General features: G+C 34.2%; 1 protein-coding gene across 1 annotated transcript in view; it reads left to right on the top strand.

The window, feature by feature from the left end:
- MEOX2 (mesenchyme homeobox 2) overlaps positions 1 to 19463 on the top strand; it is a 492584-nt gene that overhangs the window by 347025 nt on the left and 126096 nt on the right. Inside the window, exon 14 of the mRNA XM_037836821.1 lies at positions 3116 to 3221. Coding sequence (XP_037692749.1) covers positions 3116 to 3221 — 106 coding nt within the window. The remainder of the gene's footprint in view (positions 1 to 3115; positions 3222 to 19463) is intronic.

Raw genomic sequence — 19463 nt, 5'->3', positions numbered from 1 at the left:
TACAGAAACTAGGAACAGACCATATGAAAAGGGTCAGGCCCTTCAGAGCTCTGGGAAAAAGGATTTTCAATAAATAGTCCTGGAAAAATTGGACTCACACATAGGAATAAAAAATATTAAACTTGACAAGTATTTCACAACATACAAAAATTAAGCCTGGGTAAGGGAGTAGTGTCAAATGTGAGGAGAAAAACAAAGATTCCAGTATTAAATAGGACACAAAAAATCCTTAATTATAAAGAGAAAGATTGATGAATTAGACTATAGAAATACTAAGAAATTCAGTTCTTAAAAAAAATCATTAAGAGAATAAAATGTAAACTCTTAAAGTAGGAGAATCTATTTATAATTTTATAAATAGCAAAGATTTTGTATATCCCAAATGGCTAAAATTAAGAAGACTGATAATACCAAATTTTGACAAATGTGGAACAAATGGAATGTTTATACACTGCAGGAGGGGGTTCATATTGTGACACCTACTTTGAAAACCTTTTTGACATTTTTACTTAACTTGAACATGTGTATACTTTATAACCTGACATTTCTTCTCTCAGGTATATGAACACAAATACATGCAAAATAAAAAGCATGTAAAAGAATGTTGAGGCAGCATTGTTCATAATAAACAAATACCAAAAAAATTCCAAATGTCCTTTATCAGGTGGATGGATACATAAATTTTGGGGTATGCATGAAATGGAATAATAAGCATTAGTGAAAATAACAAACTACTGCTACAGGCAGCACTGAAGTTGTATCTCACTAACTACTTTAAGTGAAAGATGCTAGACACAAAAAAGTACCTATTGTATGATTCTGTTTATAAAAAGTAAAAATGAAAACATTGACAAAACTAAAATATAATTTTTAGAAATTCATGCTGAAGTGGTAAAAGGATATAAAGAATAGCAAGCAAGAATGAGTGTAATTACCATAAAAGGGTAGTGCTTTTCTCTGGGATCAAGAAAGAATTGAGGAGGGTTAGGAGGGGTCTTTGGGCTGCTGATACTGGGTATGGTTACTTGGTTGTTTACTTGTTGAAAATCATTAAAATGCATATTTTTCTTTTGTATTCTTCTCTGTATGTATGTTTAATTTCACAATATGAAAGGTTAAAAAGTAACCTTTAGAAAAAGTTCTAAGATTGTGGTGATGAATGCACACCTATGTGATGATTCTGTGAACCATTTATTGCACAGTTTGGATAGATTCTATGTAAATATATCTCAATAAAACTGCTCAAAAAAAGCAATACTTAGATTTTTTTAAAATAACTTTTCATTTTGATATAATTTCAAACTTACATGAAAGTTGCAAATATAATAGCAAAAACAATAGCAATCTCCAATACACATCCTGCATAGATATCCAGATTTATCAATTTTTAAAATTTTGCCACATTTTTTATAACAATGCATCTATTTGTCCATCCAGTCATTCATCCATGTATTTATTTTCTAAGCATTTTGAGAATAGGTTGCATACATCATGCTCCTTTACCTTTTAATACTTCCATGTATATTTCCTAAGAACAAGGATATTCCCTTATTAACTTAAGGACAGTTATCAAGTTCAAGAAACTTGACATTTAACATAAAGCATAGAGACTATCTTCCAATTTTTTCAGTTGTCCCAATAATGTTCTTTTGGACATTTTCTCCTCCATTATAAGATTCAGTTCAGGATCATGGATTACATTTGTCATTGTCTCTTTAGTGTCTCTCTCTCTCTTTTTTCTTAAATTGTGGTAGCAGATATACAACATAAAATTTTCCATCTCAACCACTCCCAAGCATATAATTCAGTGGCATTAATTACATTCACGTATTGTGCTACCGTTGCCACCATCCATTACCAAAACCTTTCCATCACCCCAAATAGAGACCTTGCACCCATTATGTATTAACTCCCCATTTCTACACCCCCCCATATCCTGTACTTTACTTTCTGTCATAGGAACAGAATTTAATAAGAATTAAACATGCTTTAAAATAGAAATAGAATAAGAAATGACCCAGATATTAAAATTTTAAAAAGAAGTGTTTTACTGTGATGATATAACAATATTCTCAAGGAAAAAAAAAACTTAAAAAATAAATAGATCACAATACTTGAATGCAAGCAAAAACATAAACTATTGCTATTACTGTGGCTTTGGTTGAGTTTAAATTACTTGAAAAAATGAGTTCTCATTTTTGTACAAAGTTGTTGTTATAGTCAATTTTACTGAAATGGTGGCATGATTAATAAACTGTGAAAGAGATTTATAGTCATTAAATATATCAAAGATTTTCTTCACTTTTTTCTATACCCTATATTATAAATTAATTAAATAATACAGAGCTATATTATAATCACATTATTTTAATATTGTAGAGAATTCATCTGTCATTACAATTGGTACTTGTATTTGGTAAAGCCATTTATTTGTCCAACAGATATTAGATGGCTATCATTTAAAGTAGCTTATTATTACTATCATTATAGGGCAATTTATAAAAAGCTCATCTCTGTGTGGCACTCAACTCTGTTTCAAATATATAAACATATTTATTCCATGTATTTTAGAGTTTTAATTTCTTTAAGGATACTATATACAGAAAATATTCATCAGAAAATAATTAGCAAATTTCTACAGTTATGCTACATAATATTAGGTATAACCACACATTGTCCATGTTTCCAATATTTTGGAATTAAATGTTTCATTATTTCAGAGTAGTTAGTATATTAGTTCTCCAATGAGTCATTTTGTAAATGAACGAATTATATAGGGACTGCATGAGAGAAGGGAACCTCACTTTAAACTTTAGTAATTGTGTTATCCAATATTTTATTTGCCAACTGAAATATTGCCTTAACCCTAACTCGTCAATGCTCAAACTAGGCAATAAATTGATAAAGAATGGACTTTCTTTTAAAAGATACATTTTCTTTCTTAGCTTAATGCTTGTTTTCAAACAGCTTCAGAGGTACTTGTTCCTTAAAAATATTAACATACCACATAGTTCTTGAAAATTAAAAGAAAGGTTTACCACTATATTGAGTATAACATGTAAATATGAGAAGATCATATTTAAGGTTAATGCTTGTTAATGACCTTTTATTTCAGACCCAAGGCAGCTGTTATGGAAACTTTCCGTTGCTTGTTGTTTCTGACGCTGTGTAGATTTGGTCACTTGAAGCCTTTAATCCCTTCCCTGTCATTTGATTTTGAGGTAAGACATTTGGTTTAGGTGACTGTAACGTGAATTATTTATTAATAGCATATTTAATCCATTCATTCAACAATGTTTTCTGTTTTCTTTGTGACTAAAATTGTGGGGATTCTTTAACTTTTCACTTACTTACCAATACTTACTGTGTCACCTTGGGCTAGTTAATATTGTTGAGCCTCAGTTTTTTGGTCTTTGAATGTGGATTGACACCAGTAACCTCATAGAGTTGTTGTACAAATTATGTTTCATAATATTTATAGAGAAATTAGACCACAAATGGTAGAGGTGATTTTACAAAAAGTGTTTGGCAGAGACTCTGTCTGCCATTTGAGATTTTCTTTTTTAAGCTGAAGAAGTGAAAAATCGTGTTTAAGATATTTTGTCAATTATCTACAAAAATACTAATTTCATAGAAATAAAATCATTGAGATATTTCTATGACTGAAAATATGTTGTTATATTGTCTTAATTTGCCAGAGCTGCTATGACAAAATACCACAAACCAGTTGGCTTAAACAGGAATTTATCAGCTCACAGTTTGGTGGCTACAAGTCCAAGTTCAAGATATCAGCCAGCCATGCCTCCTCCAATGTTCGAGGTGTTGCAGTGGTGGCTTGCTGGCAATCGATATCTGCCTCCATCACATGGCAATCTGTCCCTTTCTGTCTCCTCCAGTGGCTGGTACTAAATGTCCAAATTTCCTTTGTTTGGAAGGAATCTATCCTACTGCATTAACGCCCACCCTTATTCAGTTTGGCCTCATCCTAAGGGATCATCTGTGGTCCTATTTAAAAATGCGTCCACACTGACAGGATCACAGGATCGGGAGTTAGGCCTCAAGCATGTCTTTGTGAGTGACATGATTCAATTTACCATGGATTTGTGATCTGATGTGATAATCAAAACTTATCTTCCAAGAACTACCTTGAACTTTGGGGTGTACCTTTTCGTTTCATATCTTAGACAGCTGTTAAAGGATCTTTATTCTCATCACCAGTGCTTTAATAGAAATTTTTTTTTTTAATTAAGCGTCATATCATTTAACTTAGGACTAAATAACCTGCCAATGTCCCGAGAATGTACAATGTGTAACCTTATTTAATCATGAAACATAAATGCTAACATTTCCCTCAGCATCAATAGAAAAACAAAATAGATTTTAAAATAAAATAGTCACTTTCATAATTTAGTAATGATTGTAAATTGGAACAGCCTCTTTGGAAGACTATTTGGTGATAACTATGAGATTAAAAATACCCATACCCTTTGTTCCGGTTTGCTAATACTGCCTTATGCAAAATACCAGAAATGGATTGGCTTTTATAAAGGAGGTTAATTTGGTTACAAATTAGAGTCTGAAGGCCATGAAAATGTCCAAATTAAGGCATCAATAGGAGTATACCTTCACTGAAGGAAGGCTAATGGCACCCGGAAAACTTCTGTTAGCTTGGAAGGCCCATGGCTGGCATCTGCTGATCCTGGGTTGTGTTCCAGCTCCTCTCTCAGCTCCTGTGCATTCTTCATAATGTTGCTCTTGGGGCATTTTCTCCTCTCTGAGCTTCTCTGGAGCAAAGTGTCAGCAAAAGTCTGCTTTTAATGACCGTCTCCAAAATGTCTCTCTTTGCTGCAGCAAGTATCTGGGCCTGTGTGGCTCTTTTTAAAGGACTCCAGTAAATCAATCAAGACCCACCCTGAATGGGTAGTGCCTCTTCATGGAAATAATCTAATCAAAGGTATTATCCACAGTTGGATGGGTCATATCTCCATGGAAACAATCAAAGGGTTCCAACCTAATCAACACTAATATGTCTGCCCCCACAAGATTGTATCAAAGAACATGGCATTTTGGGGGACATAATACATCCAAACTGGCACACCCTTCAACCCAGAATTCCATTTTAAGAACTTAACCTACAAAACGGTATAGTCACTTGTGTAAATTTGTGTATATGAAAGATTACTCATTGCACTGTCATTGGTAATGGCATAAGACTAGAAACAACCTAAAGATCATTAATAGCGGACTCCTTAAAAATTACCGTATGTTCCTAAAATATATGGCTATAAAAGAAAAGAGAGAACTCTTTAATACTTATATGGACACTCATATATGTATGAGGGGAGAAGGAGATATAGGTATATAAATGTGTATATATATTTTCTTATGTGTACATAAATATATCCAGAAAGAGAAATGAGAATCTAACATATGGTTGCCTGTAAGAAGGTGAAATATGTGCTAGAAGATAGGAAGAAGAGGAAAGTTCTTTGTTAAGCTAATACCCTTTGCTGTCTTCAACATTTTTGAACCATGTGGATATTTTTCATATATGAATATGAATTTAAAAATGAACTATAAAGTCTTAGTGTCAGGGTCTTTGATATGATCTAATTTAATAGATTCCCCAATTAAATGAACATTAAATAAAATTTATATATTGCATGTATATATTCTGTTTCCTGAAATTACAACTTGAAGGCAAAATAAGTAGAAGCATAAATTGTATATATTTAATGAAATTCATAAATACACATGCCCAAAAAATGCTAGCAAATAGCATAGCATTTTCCCATTGTAATTAAAGGGGAAGTTCTAATTACAGTCATGAAAGAGAATAATTCCATTTAATGAACCTACTCTTGGGTATATTGTGGAAATTTATCCTAAATACTCTAGAAGCAAATAGAGAATGTGGATTCTCTAAATTAGTCATGGTTTTAAGCAAGTGGGAATGTATGTTTACAAAAACATCATATTTTGGAGTTCTTTGATGACAGGATGATGAAGGGCAGTGTAGTGTATCCAACTTTTGACTATAATGAACTCTAGAGGTAAGATGCTGTCCTTTTACTTGCTTTGTCAATAGGTCATGGCAAGTGGTTAAGACGTGAGCTTTGAAGCTACATTACCTGACCTTGATGCCCAGCTCAGGGACTTACTAACTATGTATCTTTGGGTAGTTTTTCTTTGTCTTGGTTTCTTTGTGTATAAAAGAAAGAAATAATAATGCCTACCATCTAATAGGATTTTGAACATTAAGTAATTTTTGTAAGAGACTTAATACAGTGCTTAACACGTACTCAATAAATGTTAGGTGCTATTTTTATTATTACTTGAAATTAAGGACCCCTTGAAATAATTCCTTGGCTCGCCTAGAGATTCACAAGTCATGTTTGGGAACACCTGGCATCTGTGGAGGTGGGAGCGAGGGTGGAGCAAGGTTGCTGAAATAAAAGTAACGGTTTTGAATTCTTAGTCTGCAACTCACACCATCTATGACATTGAACTCTGTGCCTCAGGTTGTTTGCCTATAACTGGGTTTGATAACAGCTAAAACATACTCAGATCTTACTATGTGTGGAATATGCTACTTGTATTATTGCATTTCATTCTCTTACCAAACCTATGATGTAGTTACTAATATTCTTCTTTTTGATGATAAAATTGAGAAGTTAAACAACTTACCAGAGTTCACACAGCCATAAGTGAACATGTCAGGAGAAAACTCAGGCAGTCTGATGCCAAAGCTCTTGATCGTCTTGCAGTATTTCCTTCCATGTAATAATAGCAATACTCATCTATCTCAAGGGTTTTAGATGAAAAATAAAATATAGATATAACATAGAGAAAATACTTTTGAAATGCTTATCAATTTACCTGCAAAAACGTTTTGAAAAAACTAATGGTAATTTAGTCTATTGGCAAATTAATCCCTCTGAGTTTTATTTGGTTTATGATTCAAGGAAGAGAGGTTGCTGTGACAAAAAATATTTCCGGGTGCTTATCTATTCTTTCCAAAACCTGTTCCTGTCCATTTAGGCACACACATGGTCAATTCTTCAAGAGTAGACATTGCCTGTGATTTGGCACTAAAACGTTTTCTTAAAATGGGGTAGTAATAGTACCTACTTTATAGAGTTTGGTGAAAAATTAAATGACACAGAACTTAGAACATAGGGAGCACTACATAAATGCTAGTTATTATCATCATTTTTGTTACTATTATTATTTAAACAAGCCATTGAACTCTTGATGGTTAATTTAGAGCAAGTCTTCTCTTACCAGAGATCAATAACTAAATGGTAGAGCAAATGATAGAGCAAGTATTTTACTATATACTTTTTTTTTTTTTACCTGTGAAGCAGCTCTTTTTTCACTTCTTTTTAATATTTGAGATTTTAAAAATTATACCAGGTACCAATTCACAATTATATCTTTAATTGTAGAATTTCAAATTTGCATTTTCTTCACATTTTTTCTCTCTTAGAACTTTGTTTAAATCTGTTATTTACTATAGCTTTAATAACACTGTTCTTTGTCCCACACACAAGGAGTATAGAAACCTAATAAACAGTCTAAGTGTCAACATTCAATGTGAATTAGCACTGAAACAAGGACAGAGTGTTTTCATCATTTTTTCTTGAAGTTATCACTGGAATCAGTCAGTGAAGTGATTAGTCCCCTTTCTTTTATAAATCCTTGTTGACCACATCAGCCTACAACCCTGTAAATCTTCTCTATCTAGAAGGCTGGTTGGAGGTATTCTGCTGTATTCCTTTACCATGTGACTCAAAGTCCATAGTCTTGTATAGTAATAGTCCTTTTATATTAAGCAAGTACACTGCCAGCTACACGTACAGCTTAAGGCACACGCACAAGTACATACTCACTAGAAAATTGACTTCAACTTATTTTTCACTTAGAGTATAAAACAGCTCTTGAGTAATTAAAATTCTGGGTCAGAAATGCAAGTACAATGAATTTAATCTTGTGAACTGTATGCAAAAAATTTAGTTCCTTTAGCTAAAATCCATAAAAAAGTATTGAGTAAAGGTATGTTGTTCTTGCTATTTGTAAATATAATTTACGCTATATAAATGCACTGTTATTCTTCTATGGTATGCAATTATTAGCCCAGGCCTTTCTACATTTTTCTTCAGATAGGATCAACAATATTTTGACCACTTATTCACATGCCTTTTTATACATACATTTTCATTCATGAAAAAAAATGAACAGAAAAATAATTTCCTCATAGTTTCATTCACTCAGTTCTCACTCACATATGCACACATATTTTTTTTCTGCTAGCTCATGTGTGATTCATTCATTCCAAGATGAACCTGTGGATGTGTGGTTGATTTAATTAGATTTGTCAGTAGCTTTAGAAATGTTTAACTGGATGGGTACTTATAACAAAAGAAAGTAAGTCAAAGCTGAATAAAGAATTTTCATAAGCATATAGGTATAAAAGACAGTGGAAAATATTTTTATTCTAAGTGTATTTTGTTTTACATGACTATTTAATTTAATTGAAGAGACACTTTAGGGTACTTGAAAAGGTACTGGCTTTGAAGTAACACAAACCTAAATTCCAGTCCCAGCTCTGTCATTTAGTTGGCTGTTTGTCTTTTGGGAAGTTATCTAAAATAACTATATCTTAGTTCCCTCAGCTTATTTTTCCCAGGAAAAGGGGGACTAAGCCTTAAGGATTTGTTTTAAGATTCAGTAGAGTAGAGAAGACAGAGTCTATAGAACCTACCATAATATCTAGCATGTAAGTAGTGAGTATTATTAATATTTATATCCACCAATCCATACTATACTCTTTCTCTCTCTTTCCCTCTGTCACTTTCTCTCTCTCTCTCTCTCTTATACACTCACACACACACACTCACAAAATAATGTTTTGAGAACTAGGGCATTAAAAGTAAAGGAAAACTTAAACAACTGGGAACATCTACTTATAAGTCACAACATAATTTGAGTTGATTTCAAAATAACATTTAACTAAATTTACATAAATTCCATAGATTTACATATAGTTTAAATCATTAAAATGAAACATCATTTTTAATAGTATCTTGTATCTTGTGTATGGTAACTTGTATCTGATGATGCTCACAAGAGAAGGGTAGAGTTTGAACAGGTGGAAAGGAAGTGGCGGGGGGAGGGAGTGGGGGCACTCTACTGAAGGGTAACAACTTGATGAGATGTCCAGAAGCAGGAGTGACCATGACTGTTCACAGTCATGATGAGATAAGTCTAGTGACAACAGCCCAATGTGGAGCCTTATCAGAGATAAATACTTGGATAAAATGGAGTGGTGAAGAGAAGAGCTTATTCAATAAAAACTTATTGAATGCCTGTTCCAACAGAAACAGAGCACAAATCCTTGCCTTTGTGGAGCTTAGATTTTAATTGATGTGTTAATTTTCTATGGCTGTAAAACGAATTACCACAAAAAGGAGCTTAAAACAACAAGCATTTATTATCTAGCAGTTTCCGTGGGTCAGGGGGTCAGGCACAGCTTTACTGGATCCTCTGCTCAGGGCCTCATGGCTGCATTTAAGGTATTGGCTGGATTGCCTTCTCATCTGGAAGTGCAGCTAAGGCAAAATCTCCTTCCAAGCTCATTCAGATTGTTGACAGAACTCATTTCCTTGCAGCTGTGTGACTTAGGGCCCCAGCCTCTGACCGCCTTGGTTCCTGGAGGCTGCCTGCTGGTCCTTGCCACGTGGGCTTCCTCAACATAGCTGCTTCCATCATCAAGCCAGCAAGGAGAATCACTTACACAGGGAAGGCTCAGCGCTTCTTTTAAGGGCTTTCATCTGATGACATCAGGCCCATCCAAGATAATCTCTAGTTTTATTAAACCAGGATCTGCAAAATCCCCTCCTCTTTGCCATATGCTATAGGCTAGAAGCAAGTCATGGCTCCCACCTACACTCAGGGGATTATAGAGGATGACAGGGCATGAACAACGGGTCTGTCTGCCCCGGTGTGGAGGGGACAGACAATAACTCAGAGAAATATATGTATAATTACAGTACACATATAATAAGGATTATAGAAAAACAAAGCAGGGAAGGGGATAGGAAGGGAATGGGGTGGATGAAATTTGAAAAACATAGGCACCCAGAGAAAGCCAGTTGCATTTCAATAATGACCTGATGTAAGTGAGGGCAAATACCTCATGGATTCCTTGAGAAGCAGTCCAGGCAAAGGGAACAGCAAGTGCAAAGCTTCAGGGGAAGATGTCCCTGGCATGCTCGAGGACCGGTATGCATGGCTGGAATAGACTAAGCAAGAGGGAAGGTGGTAGAAAATGTGGTCAGAGCAGCAAGGGAGCTCAGACTACATAGGACCTTTTGGGTCACTATAATTACCTGGCTTTTACTCTGAGTGAAATGAGAAGCCCCTGGAGAGTTTGAGCAGAGGAAGTATATGAGCTGACATATTTTAATAAGAACAGTTGGACTGTTGACGACATAGGAACAGGGGCATCAAAAGATGAACCAAGGACACCAGTTGAAGGTTATTTTAACCATGTAGCTGAGAGAAGTTGGTGGCCTACGGGAAAATTCCAGAGAATTTGGGAAGTGAACAGATTCAGGAAACTTTTAAAATGGAGAAGGCAAATTTTGGTGACAGGTCAGATAAGAAGTATGAGATGAAGAGAAGACTCAAGAATGGCCTCAAGTTTTTTGACCTAAGGAATGAAAGAAGTTACTATGAACTGAAAGGCGAAGAATGTAGGAGGAAGAGCTGGTAGTGGTGAGGGTACTCAAAGCTCAATTTTATTTGGTAGGACTGTGTCTGTTCATTTTATAGTCATCTTCTTGCTGGCAGCATTGATAATGTTTTGCAAAAACAATTCAATGCAGAAGAAGTAGATAAGAAAAAACATGCATACATTTTAATATTGGTCATGTTTATGTGCTATGATTTGAATGATTATTTTCTTTTTCACTTTTTGCCTTTGGATTAGTACATTCTTTAATTAGCATCTATTATCTTTAATCTAACATCTTAAATATTTTGTTTTCAGCTAAGTTTATGTGTTCAGAGTTTTTTAATAAGTGCGGAGAAGAAACATACAAAAGGTATCTCTGGAAGATCTGAGAGTCATCACAGAGTCAGTCAAAGACATCAAAATATTGGTGACAATGACAGGAAGCAGATCACGATGGACAGGGGGTGCTTCGACCCCTGGGCAGTGAGCATCCCTGGGCTCCTATTTACATGAATTGTCACTAAAAAGGAACTTGAATGATTGCAAGGAAACAAATTTTTGAAAAGTCACATCACAGTTCTCCTTTCCTGGTTAGTTTCTCTGCATTTTCAAAATATTTGTGTGTATGTGTGGTGGTTGAAGCTGTAGTACCTCAGAAAAACACTTTAGTAAATCTGATTGTCCGACTTTGTTTAAAGCCAATTTCAGAGAGTTTCATAGTCCTTTTTCCTTAATTGAAGCAAATTACGAGTGCAAAGGTTTTATTTTCAATCTTTGTGCTATGCTAGTAGTTCTCAGTGATACACTATTGATAAATGAAAAACTGGAACCTGATTTATTGAGATAACTACACCTATGGCTTTACTGAAAACAAAGCACTGTCAATAACTGATAAATTTTGGACTATAGGAATCCTTGTAGTTACATAATTTGAACTCTGGATTTATAAACATCACTTATTTTTTAAGACCCCTGAGTTTTAATGTTTTTTTCCACAGAGAAACTACTTAAATTAAGTTTTAGTTAAACCAAACTTACCTAAGAGCAAACTTAAGGATTTTTGGTGACAGTTGTAGACATGTCTGGTGCTGTCCTGTTGTTAGATTACTTACATACACAAGCCAGACCAATCCTTCATTTTCCAAAAATTAAAATCTACATCTCACACTAATGTAATAAATCGTTCACCCTAAATCCCACCCCTACAGTGGGAATCAATTGCCATATGTGTGTTAGCCTTGCTGTTTGGATGCTGTCATAGAACTGTCCTCAACTTTTTTCATTTGAGTACCACTTTCACAATTTGTTTTGACATATCAGCAGGTCACTTGGATTCTTAATGTTTTTCTTTAGATTGTCTTATCTTTCAAAATTTAAATATATTTATTTTAACTGAAAACTTTTTCACTCTAGTAGATAAAAAACCAGTATCACTTGCTACAAATAGAAATACACAAACCATAAATTTTAATCATTAATAATTTTGAAACAGAAATAAAATCAAGTAAAGTGATGTATATAATTAATTCACAAAAATACCAGAAAATAAAGTACTTATAAAAAAATGGAATTGAATCTGACCATTCAGTAATATAGGGCTATTAGGCTCAATGTCATTGTCAAAATCACTTCTAGTATTCACATTTCCATTCCAATTCTTGTTTTACTTTTAAAGTCTCATAATTTAAGTGCTTACACACAAAGTTTCAATGGAATAAAGCCAAAACAAGCAAGCAAAATTAAGACAAAGAGATCAAAGAACCCCAGAACTCAAAGAGAGATGCTTCCATGTCCTAGTCTCACTGGTATAAAGTGTTGAAGATTGACTTTGAGGACACATTCGGTTCCAGACTTTTCATTCAAAGTGGGTTTGAGTCGTGAAGGAGTTGGATGTAGGACGGATACTGCTGAGACCTGTCAGAAGTCCCTGCCCAGCTAGGGGGAGAAGCACTTCAGGTCTTAGGGATCTGGGGAAGTGGCTCAGATTTTTTTTAATGCAATTTTATTGAGATATAGTCACATACCAGATAATCAACCAAAGTGTACAATCAAGGCTCACAGCATCATCATATAGTTGTGCATTCATCACCACAATCAATTTTTGAACATTTGAATTACTCAAAAAAATGAAAATAAGAATAAAAATAAAAAGACAATCAAAACACCCCATACCCTTTATCTCCCCCATTATTTATTTAGTTTTTGTTTTTATTTTCTTACTCATCTGTCCATACACTGATAAAGGCAGTGTCAGTTTCTAAGTTTTCACAATTACACAGTCACACCATAAAAGTTATATATAATCATCTTGAAGAAACAAGGCTACTGGATTGCAGTTCAACAGTTTCGGGTATTTCCTTCTAGCTATTCTAATACACTAAAAACTGAAAAGGGATATCTGTATAATGCATTAGAACAACCTCCAGAATGACCTCTCAACTCCATTTGAGATATTTCAGCCACTGAAAGTTTATTTTGTTCCATTTCTCTTCCCCCTTTTGGTCAAGAAGGCTTTCTTAATCCCATGATGCCAGGACCAGGCTCATCCCAGGGAGTCATGTCCCACGTTGCCAGGGAGATTTACACCCCTTGAGGTCATGTCCCACGTAGTGGGGAGGCAGTGAGTTTACCTGCAGAGCCAGCTTGGAGAGAGAGGAGTGGCTCGGTTTTTACGACAGAGAAGTCCACCTGCATTCAAGGAGGGTTAAAGACCACCTAGACCCTATTTCTAACTGAAATCAGAATGGTAGGGTACATCAGTGGGTATGCTTCTCACTTTTTAGGAAATACGGCTGCTGACTTTCAATTCTTTTCCTTGCTTTTTCTAAAAAAAAGTTTTTTTTTTTTTAAATATATTCACAGCTACATCACTAAGTTCATGTATGATTTCAAGTTTTTAATTTATGAGTGCAACAAAATGGAGTCATACTATACATACTTACCGATTGTTTTGTTTCTAAAATGTATGATTTTTCCATGTAGCTAAAATTTATGTATTTTTATTGCTATAAAACATTTCATTGTGTGAAGATATCACAATTTATTCATCCATTTCTCTTGTCTGTTTCCATCTTTCCCACTTACAGTGTTGAAATAAAAATTCATATACATGTCTTCCAGTGCACATTTCACATATGTAAGTGTGTCTCTTGGTTATACAGTAGGCATGGAATTGCTGAATTGTGAGATATATCCCTGTTTAAATTCTTAAGATAATGACAATTAGTTTTTCAAAGTGGTTGAAAAATTTACCACTACCAGAGTATAAACTGCCTCACCAAAATTGTATCTGTCAGATTTCTTAATTTTTGTCCATCTGGGATCTCATGGTATTCCTAATAAACCACTCTCCTGGTAACTATTGAGGTTGATAATTATTTCATGTTTACAAGCTGTCTATGTTTCCTTTTCTGTGACATTCTTTCTTATATCTTAAACCATTTTTCTATTTGGTTGTTGTTTTCGTTCCAATTTTTGGAAATACTGTAGACAATGATATTAGTCCGTTGTTGATTATATTCACTTAAAAATATCTTTTTTTGGATTTTAGCTTATTTCATCCCTCTTGGATGGAACTGAAATGGATTATTTCTCTATAGTAATGTCATATATGCGTATACTTCCCTCCACATATGAAGATGGCACTTCTAACCCATTCATTTTTAATTAATTTTTTCTCTATAATGCTAGATATATCCAGCCATATGTAGATTTCCTCCTATATAAAGTTACACCAACACTGTATGTCTATAAACTCCTGGGCAGGATTATGAATATAGGCTATAATCATGCAAAAGTATACAGCTAATGTATAATACAAAGATTAAGCCCACCATCTTGGCTTCATTAGAAGATTTACTAACTAGATGTATTTTCCAATGACAGATGATGATTTCTTCTATACTTGTATAGGAGCAGGTACTCACACTTGAAATGAACACAAAATCTACCTCATGCTGTACAAAAAGTTCTGAAGTGTATTGAAGCCTCCAGTGTCCATGGTACTGTGTTACTGAACACATATGAACCTTCTATTGAACAGTACAAATATTTACTATTCTGCTTGGAAAGCAGAATAAAACCATATTAGATATATATTGCATTTTTGCTTTATAAAAGGAGGGACTGGCTTTGACAAGTAAATTGCAAATAATAGTCCCAGATTATATCTCTATTGTACTTTTTAAAATAACAGGTTTGACACTTACCTTCATACAAAATATAGGAGAATATGTTTTATAGAACAAAAACAGATTTTTATTTTCATCAAGAAAAGAAATTCAAAGGAATAACATAAAATATATGAACATTGAGTTTATTGACAATCCTTTTTGAGATTCTCTTCTGTGTTCATATAATTAGGATTTGCCACTATTCTTCTTCCTTTAATTCAATTTAAGTATCACTGCTACTCTCATAAAATATTTTTGTTCTTTCACTTTCACTTGCCATCCCTGTAATTATTTTTAGAATCCAAAGATACAGTTTTTCTTAAAGTTTATCATCATCATCATCATCACATAAAATTAACAAATGTTTACTCTGTTCCAGGTCCTTGTGCTGAGAGCTTTATTGGCATAAAATCATTCACAATACTTGTACATCTCTCTTTTATACATTGCTTATTATTTTAAAGAGGTGGATAGAATATAACTGATGTGTTGAGTGTTGAGGCAAGCTAATTAGGTGAAAATAAGCTATATGATGTGATTTATATGAAGCCCTTTTTGTTATCCACTTCCTAAGTTTCTTCTATAAATAACTTTTCTTTCTATGAGCAATCAAATGCTTGGGAAGCAGAATAAAGCAATGTTAGATATATATATTGCATTTTTGCTTTATAAAAGGAGAGACTGGCTTCGACAAGTAGATTGTAAATTATCAGATGAAATTTCCTGACATTTATTGGCCCTTGTGTGGGATTTTAAAAGACTGAAGTAGCATCCAAGAAAATGTTAATGCATGGTAGTTTTCTATGTATCATTTTTTCCTGTTTACATAATTAAAAATTAAAAGACATGAATATAGCTTATATTCTACCCACCAATCCTCTCTTCCTTAGACCTTTATTTTAAAATTACTAGCCCAGGCATCCACTAAGTGCCATTGTTTTTGCAAATATTAGTTTCAAGGAGATGTTAACAATCAAGAACTTTTTTCTGCATTTTGATATTATGTATATTATGAGGAACACTAATTCTGTAAGCTTCTGATTCAGTTTTACTGAAATCATCAAGACATAGGTTTTTTTTTTTTAAATTAAATTCAGGTTTATTGAGATATAGTCACATACCTTACAGTCATCCATGGTGTAAAATAAGCTGTTCACAGTACCATCTATAGTTGTGCATTCATCACCTCAATCTATTTTTGAACATTTTCCTTACATCAGAAAGAATCAGAATAAAGAATAAAAAATAAAAGTAAAAAAGAACACCCAAATCATCCCCCCCCATCCCACCCTATTTTTCATTTAGTTTTTGTCCCCATTTTTCTACTCATCCCTCCATACACTGGATAAAGTGAGCATGATCCACAGGGTTTTCACAATCACACTGTCATCCCTTGTAATCTACATTGTTATACAATTGTCTTCAAGAGTCAAGGCTACTGGGTAGGAGTTTGATAGTTTCAGGTATTTACTTCTAGCTATTCCAATACATTAAATCCTAAAAAGGGTTATCTGTATTGTGTAAGACTGTTCACCAGAGTGATCTCTTGACTCCATTTGAAATCTCTCAGCCATTTTGCATGGCCCTTCTGGTCAAGAAGAAAATATATAGGTGTTTTAAGGAAAATTTTTCATCCAATGTATTAATGAGGTTTTTTTTAATTATTTTAAATGAATTTATTTTCTTTCAGTTTAGTTCTTTTTGTTTGCTTGTTTCTTTTTATTTTCACCTTGTTCTTTGCTTGTGTTACTTTTCTCATTTGAAAAACAGGAAGTGATTCTCTGCCAAGGGTAGATTAACTAGAAGAGAAAACATGTGGAATTTAGTTCAGCATCACAAACCTTGGAATTTTGAGTGGGTTCTCAAATGGATATAATCCCTATTAATTATATTGTTTGGATAAAAATGGAAATTTAGGAATGTTAAAAGTCCAACTGTCCCCATGGCCCATTTCTCACCATTGAACCAGTTTCCATCCTGTTAATTCACATCCCTACATTTTTCATGGCTGTCCTATTACCTGACTTATTTGTGGGTGTAATCTACCAGTGTCAGCATGGTGAATTATGAGCAGCAGCTTAAGGTAAACATCATTTACCCCTAAGAAATTATTTCCATATCACCCTCCGTTTTCTGCTTGGCATTTTAAAATGAAACCCTGCCCCTTTTTATAATCACCTGTCCTACATTTGAAATAACAAACAGTCTCGCATTTAGCCTCCCCCTGGTTTCTGAGTGTGCCACGCGCTGTGCTATGATTTATGACCTGGCCGTCCGACACCCTCCACTCACTAACAAGACGGCTAGCTACTTTTGAAATATATCCCCAAATGAAAGCAAACACAGGCTTGTGATATAAAGCCTTGTCAGCACACAAGGAATTAAGCACGTATAAGTTCTAAATTTGAAACTTTCCTTTTGGGTTGCCTTTAGGAGTAGCTAAAATAGTCTCAGATCTATGAGTGGACATGATTCCTGTACTAGACAAAGGTTTTGTAAAGGGAATCCTGTCCCTAAGAAAAAGGCTCAGGGATATTTGGCACAACATCAACGTGGTTTCCACTAGTACATGACAGGGACTCATTACGGACTTGCTGTTGCCTGTAAGTTAGTTTCACTACCATCGACTTCGAGGCCAGAATGCACGGTTCCAGATGCTTTCGCCAATTGACCGTAAAATTGCCACGCAATTCTGGCCAAGCCTGAGATTTTAAAATCTCCCCTCCCCCCTCCCCTCAGTACCCTCCCCCCAATTCCCTCTGTAAAGCTGCTCATTATTCTTCCTTTGCCCCCTGATCTCAGCAAAAGAAATACTTCTGGAATCAATTAGAAATGTCTGCCCTTGATGAGGTTTGCACGTGAGTTTGGAGTTGTGAGGCTTTGATAGTGGCAGCCGACAGCTGCAGTTTCAGGTGGTAAAATCCGAGAAGGAATTTTCCAGGGTTTATTTACCATCATAAAATTTTTTTAAATAGGCAATACATGTCGGAGTCAGTCTTCTATGCCTTTGAAAGTGAGGTTAAATTTGGATTATGTATTTAGTTTAGCCACCAAAAGCAAACTGGAGTTCTCTGATTGAGGATCTTTCCATTGCCTTAATAGATTGTGCAGAATAAATACTGGAAATAGTCTCTTTGCTGTAGGTTAACAGTAAAAGAGCATTTGCTATTTCTTCTGCATGCTAATTGCTTGACAAGTAAATATAGTCAAGGCTAAAGGAAATCAGAGCCCATCTTCTGAAAATAATGTGAATTAACAAAATCCCTTATTTATTTTGAGATGTTAACTTAAATGCTATTTAGGCTTTAAGAACTCAATATTACCCAACTCAGATCTGCTATAGAACAATCAATACTCAATATGATTTGTAGTGCGAGTGCATGGCCCTGTTCACCTTTATATTTTATTGTTTTTATATGACTTATTTAAATATAGCATCTTTAAAAATAACCTGCAGAATAATATGTTCACCAACTTTCTCCCTAGCTATGCCTGTATATAAGGTATTTAATCAAAATTTACAATAAATTTTTTCTTCTTAAATATATTTATTTGGTAAGCTTTTATTGATATTCACTTGTCAAGCTGCTATAAACTTTCTTTTATATTTATGTGTCCAATTAAAATCCATTAGCTATTGTAATGTAAAGCCAAATTGAAAAGAATTGTAACACCTCAGGTATCAGAATTATTTCCTGGCACTTCCAAGCACACATGGCCTTTTCTTTCCTTGAATATGTGACAAAATATACTTCCTGGAGGATGCTTTTCTTTTTCCTGTTGGCCAAAAGACAGAGGCTTCTTGAAATGTACATTTATATCACTAAAATTTTCACTCATCCCTTTAAGAAATGTTAACAAACTTTTTTTTTTATTCCTGAGAAGCACATTTTTGTAAGATTTTTAATTCACAGAACAACATTGTACTTATGAAATCAAATTGGAATTTTAAGAACCTGTTATTTCCCTTTGAAGTCTTGCAGTTTCTACTAGAATAATGGTGGGGATGTGTGGAAGTGGGGAGATGGGGAGGAGAAATATTTTGCATTTGCTCTTCTGGTGTTACATTTGCATTTTAAGAGGACCCTTTGGAGTGTGCAGACATTAGCCCATTGAGCAGTTTGGTTTCTAGATTGAAGTTTATAAGTTTGTAAAACTAAGTAAACAAATAATTCACCCATATTATTAAGTGCACCTAAAATAGAGAACAATTTAATTATATTGGTGGAATAACTTTAAGTAAGCTGAAAAATTCAGTTAATTAGAATACCTAATGCCTCATACACGCCACAAAGAGGGAAAGTTGGTTAAAAGCCGTATTTTGCCTAACAGCTTCCTGGATGGAGTAATACAGCAAGAAGAACAAAAAGAAACAAGACCAAACAACTATTAATTATCATCTTTCCAAAAATGGCTTCATTTATCCTTCTCAGTGTCCTCCACATGCTTTGCATTTTACTGGGGAGCCAAACTTTCTTTTACTATTAAAAAAACAGCTATACTCAGCCTTTAACCATCTTTTGGAATTTATTTCCCTGTGATCAAATTGTTAA

Source organism: Choloepus didactylus, chromosome 5, assembly GCF_015220235.1.
Source record: "Choloepus didactylus isolate mChoDid1 chromosome 5, mChoDid1.pri, whole genome shotgun sequence".
NCBI classification, from domain to species: Eukaryota; Metazoa; Chordata; class Mammalia; order Pilosa; family Megalonychidae; genus Choloepus; species Choloepus didactylus.
The sequence above is the reverse complement of the archived record's forward strand: the minus strand, read 5'-3'. Positions and strand labels throughout refer to the sequence as shown.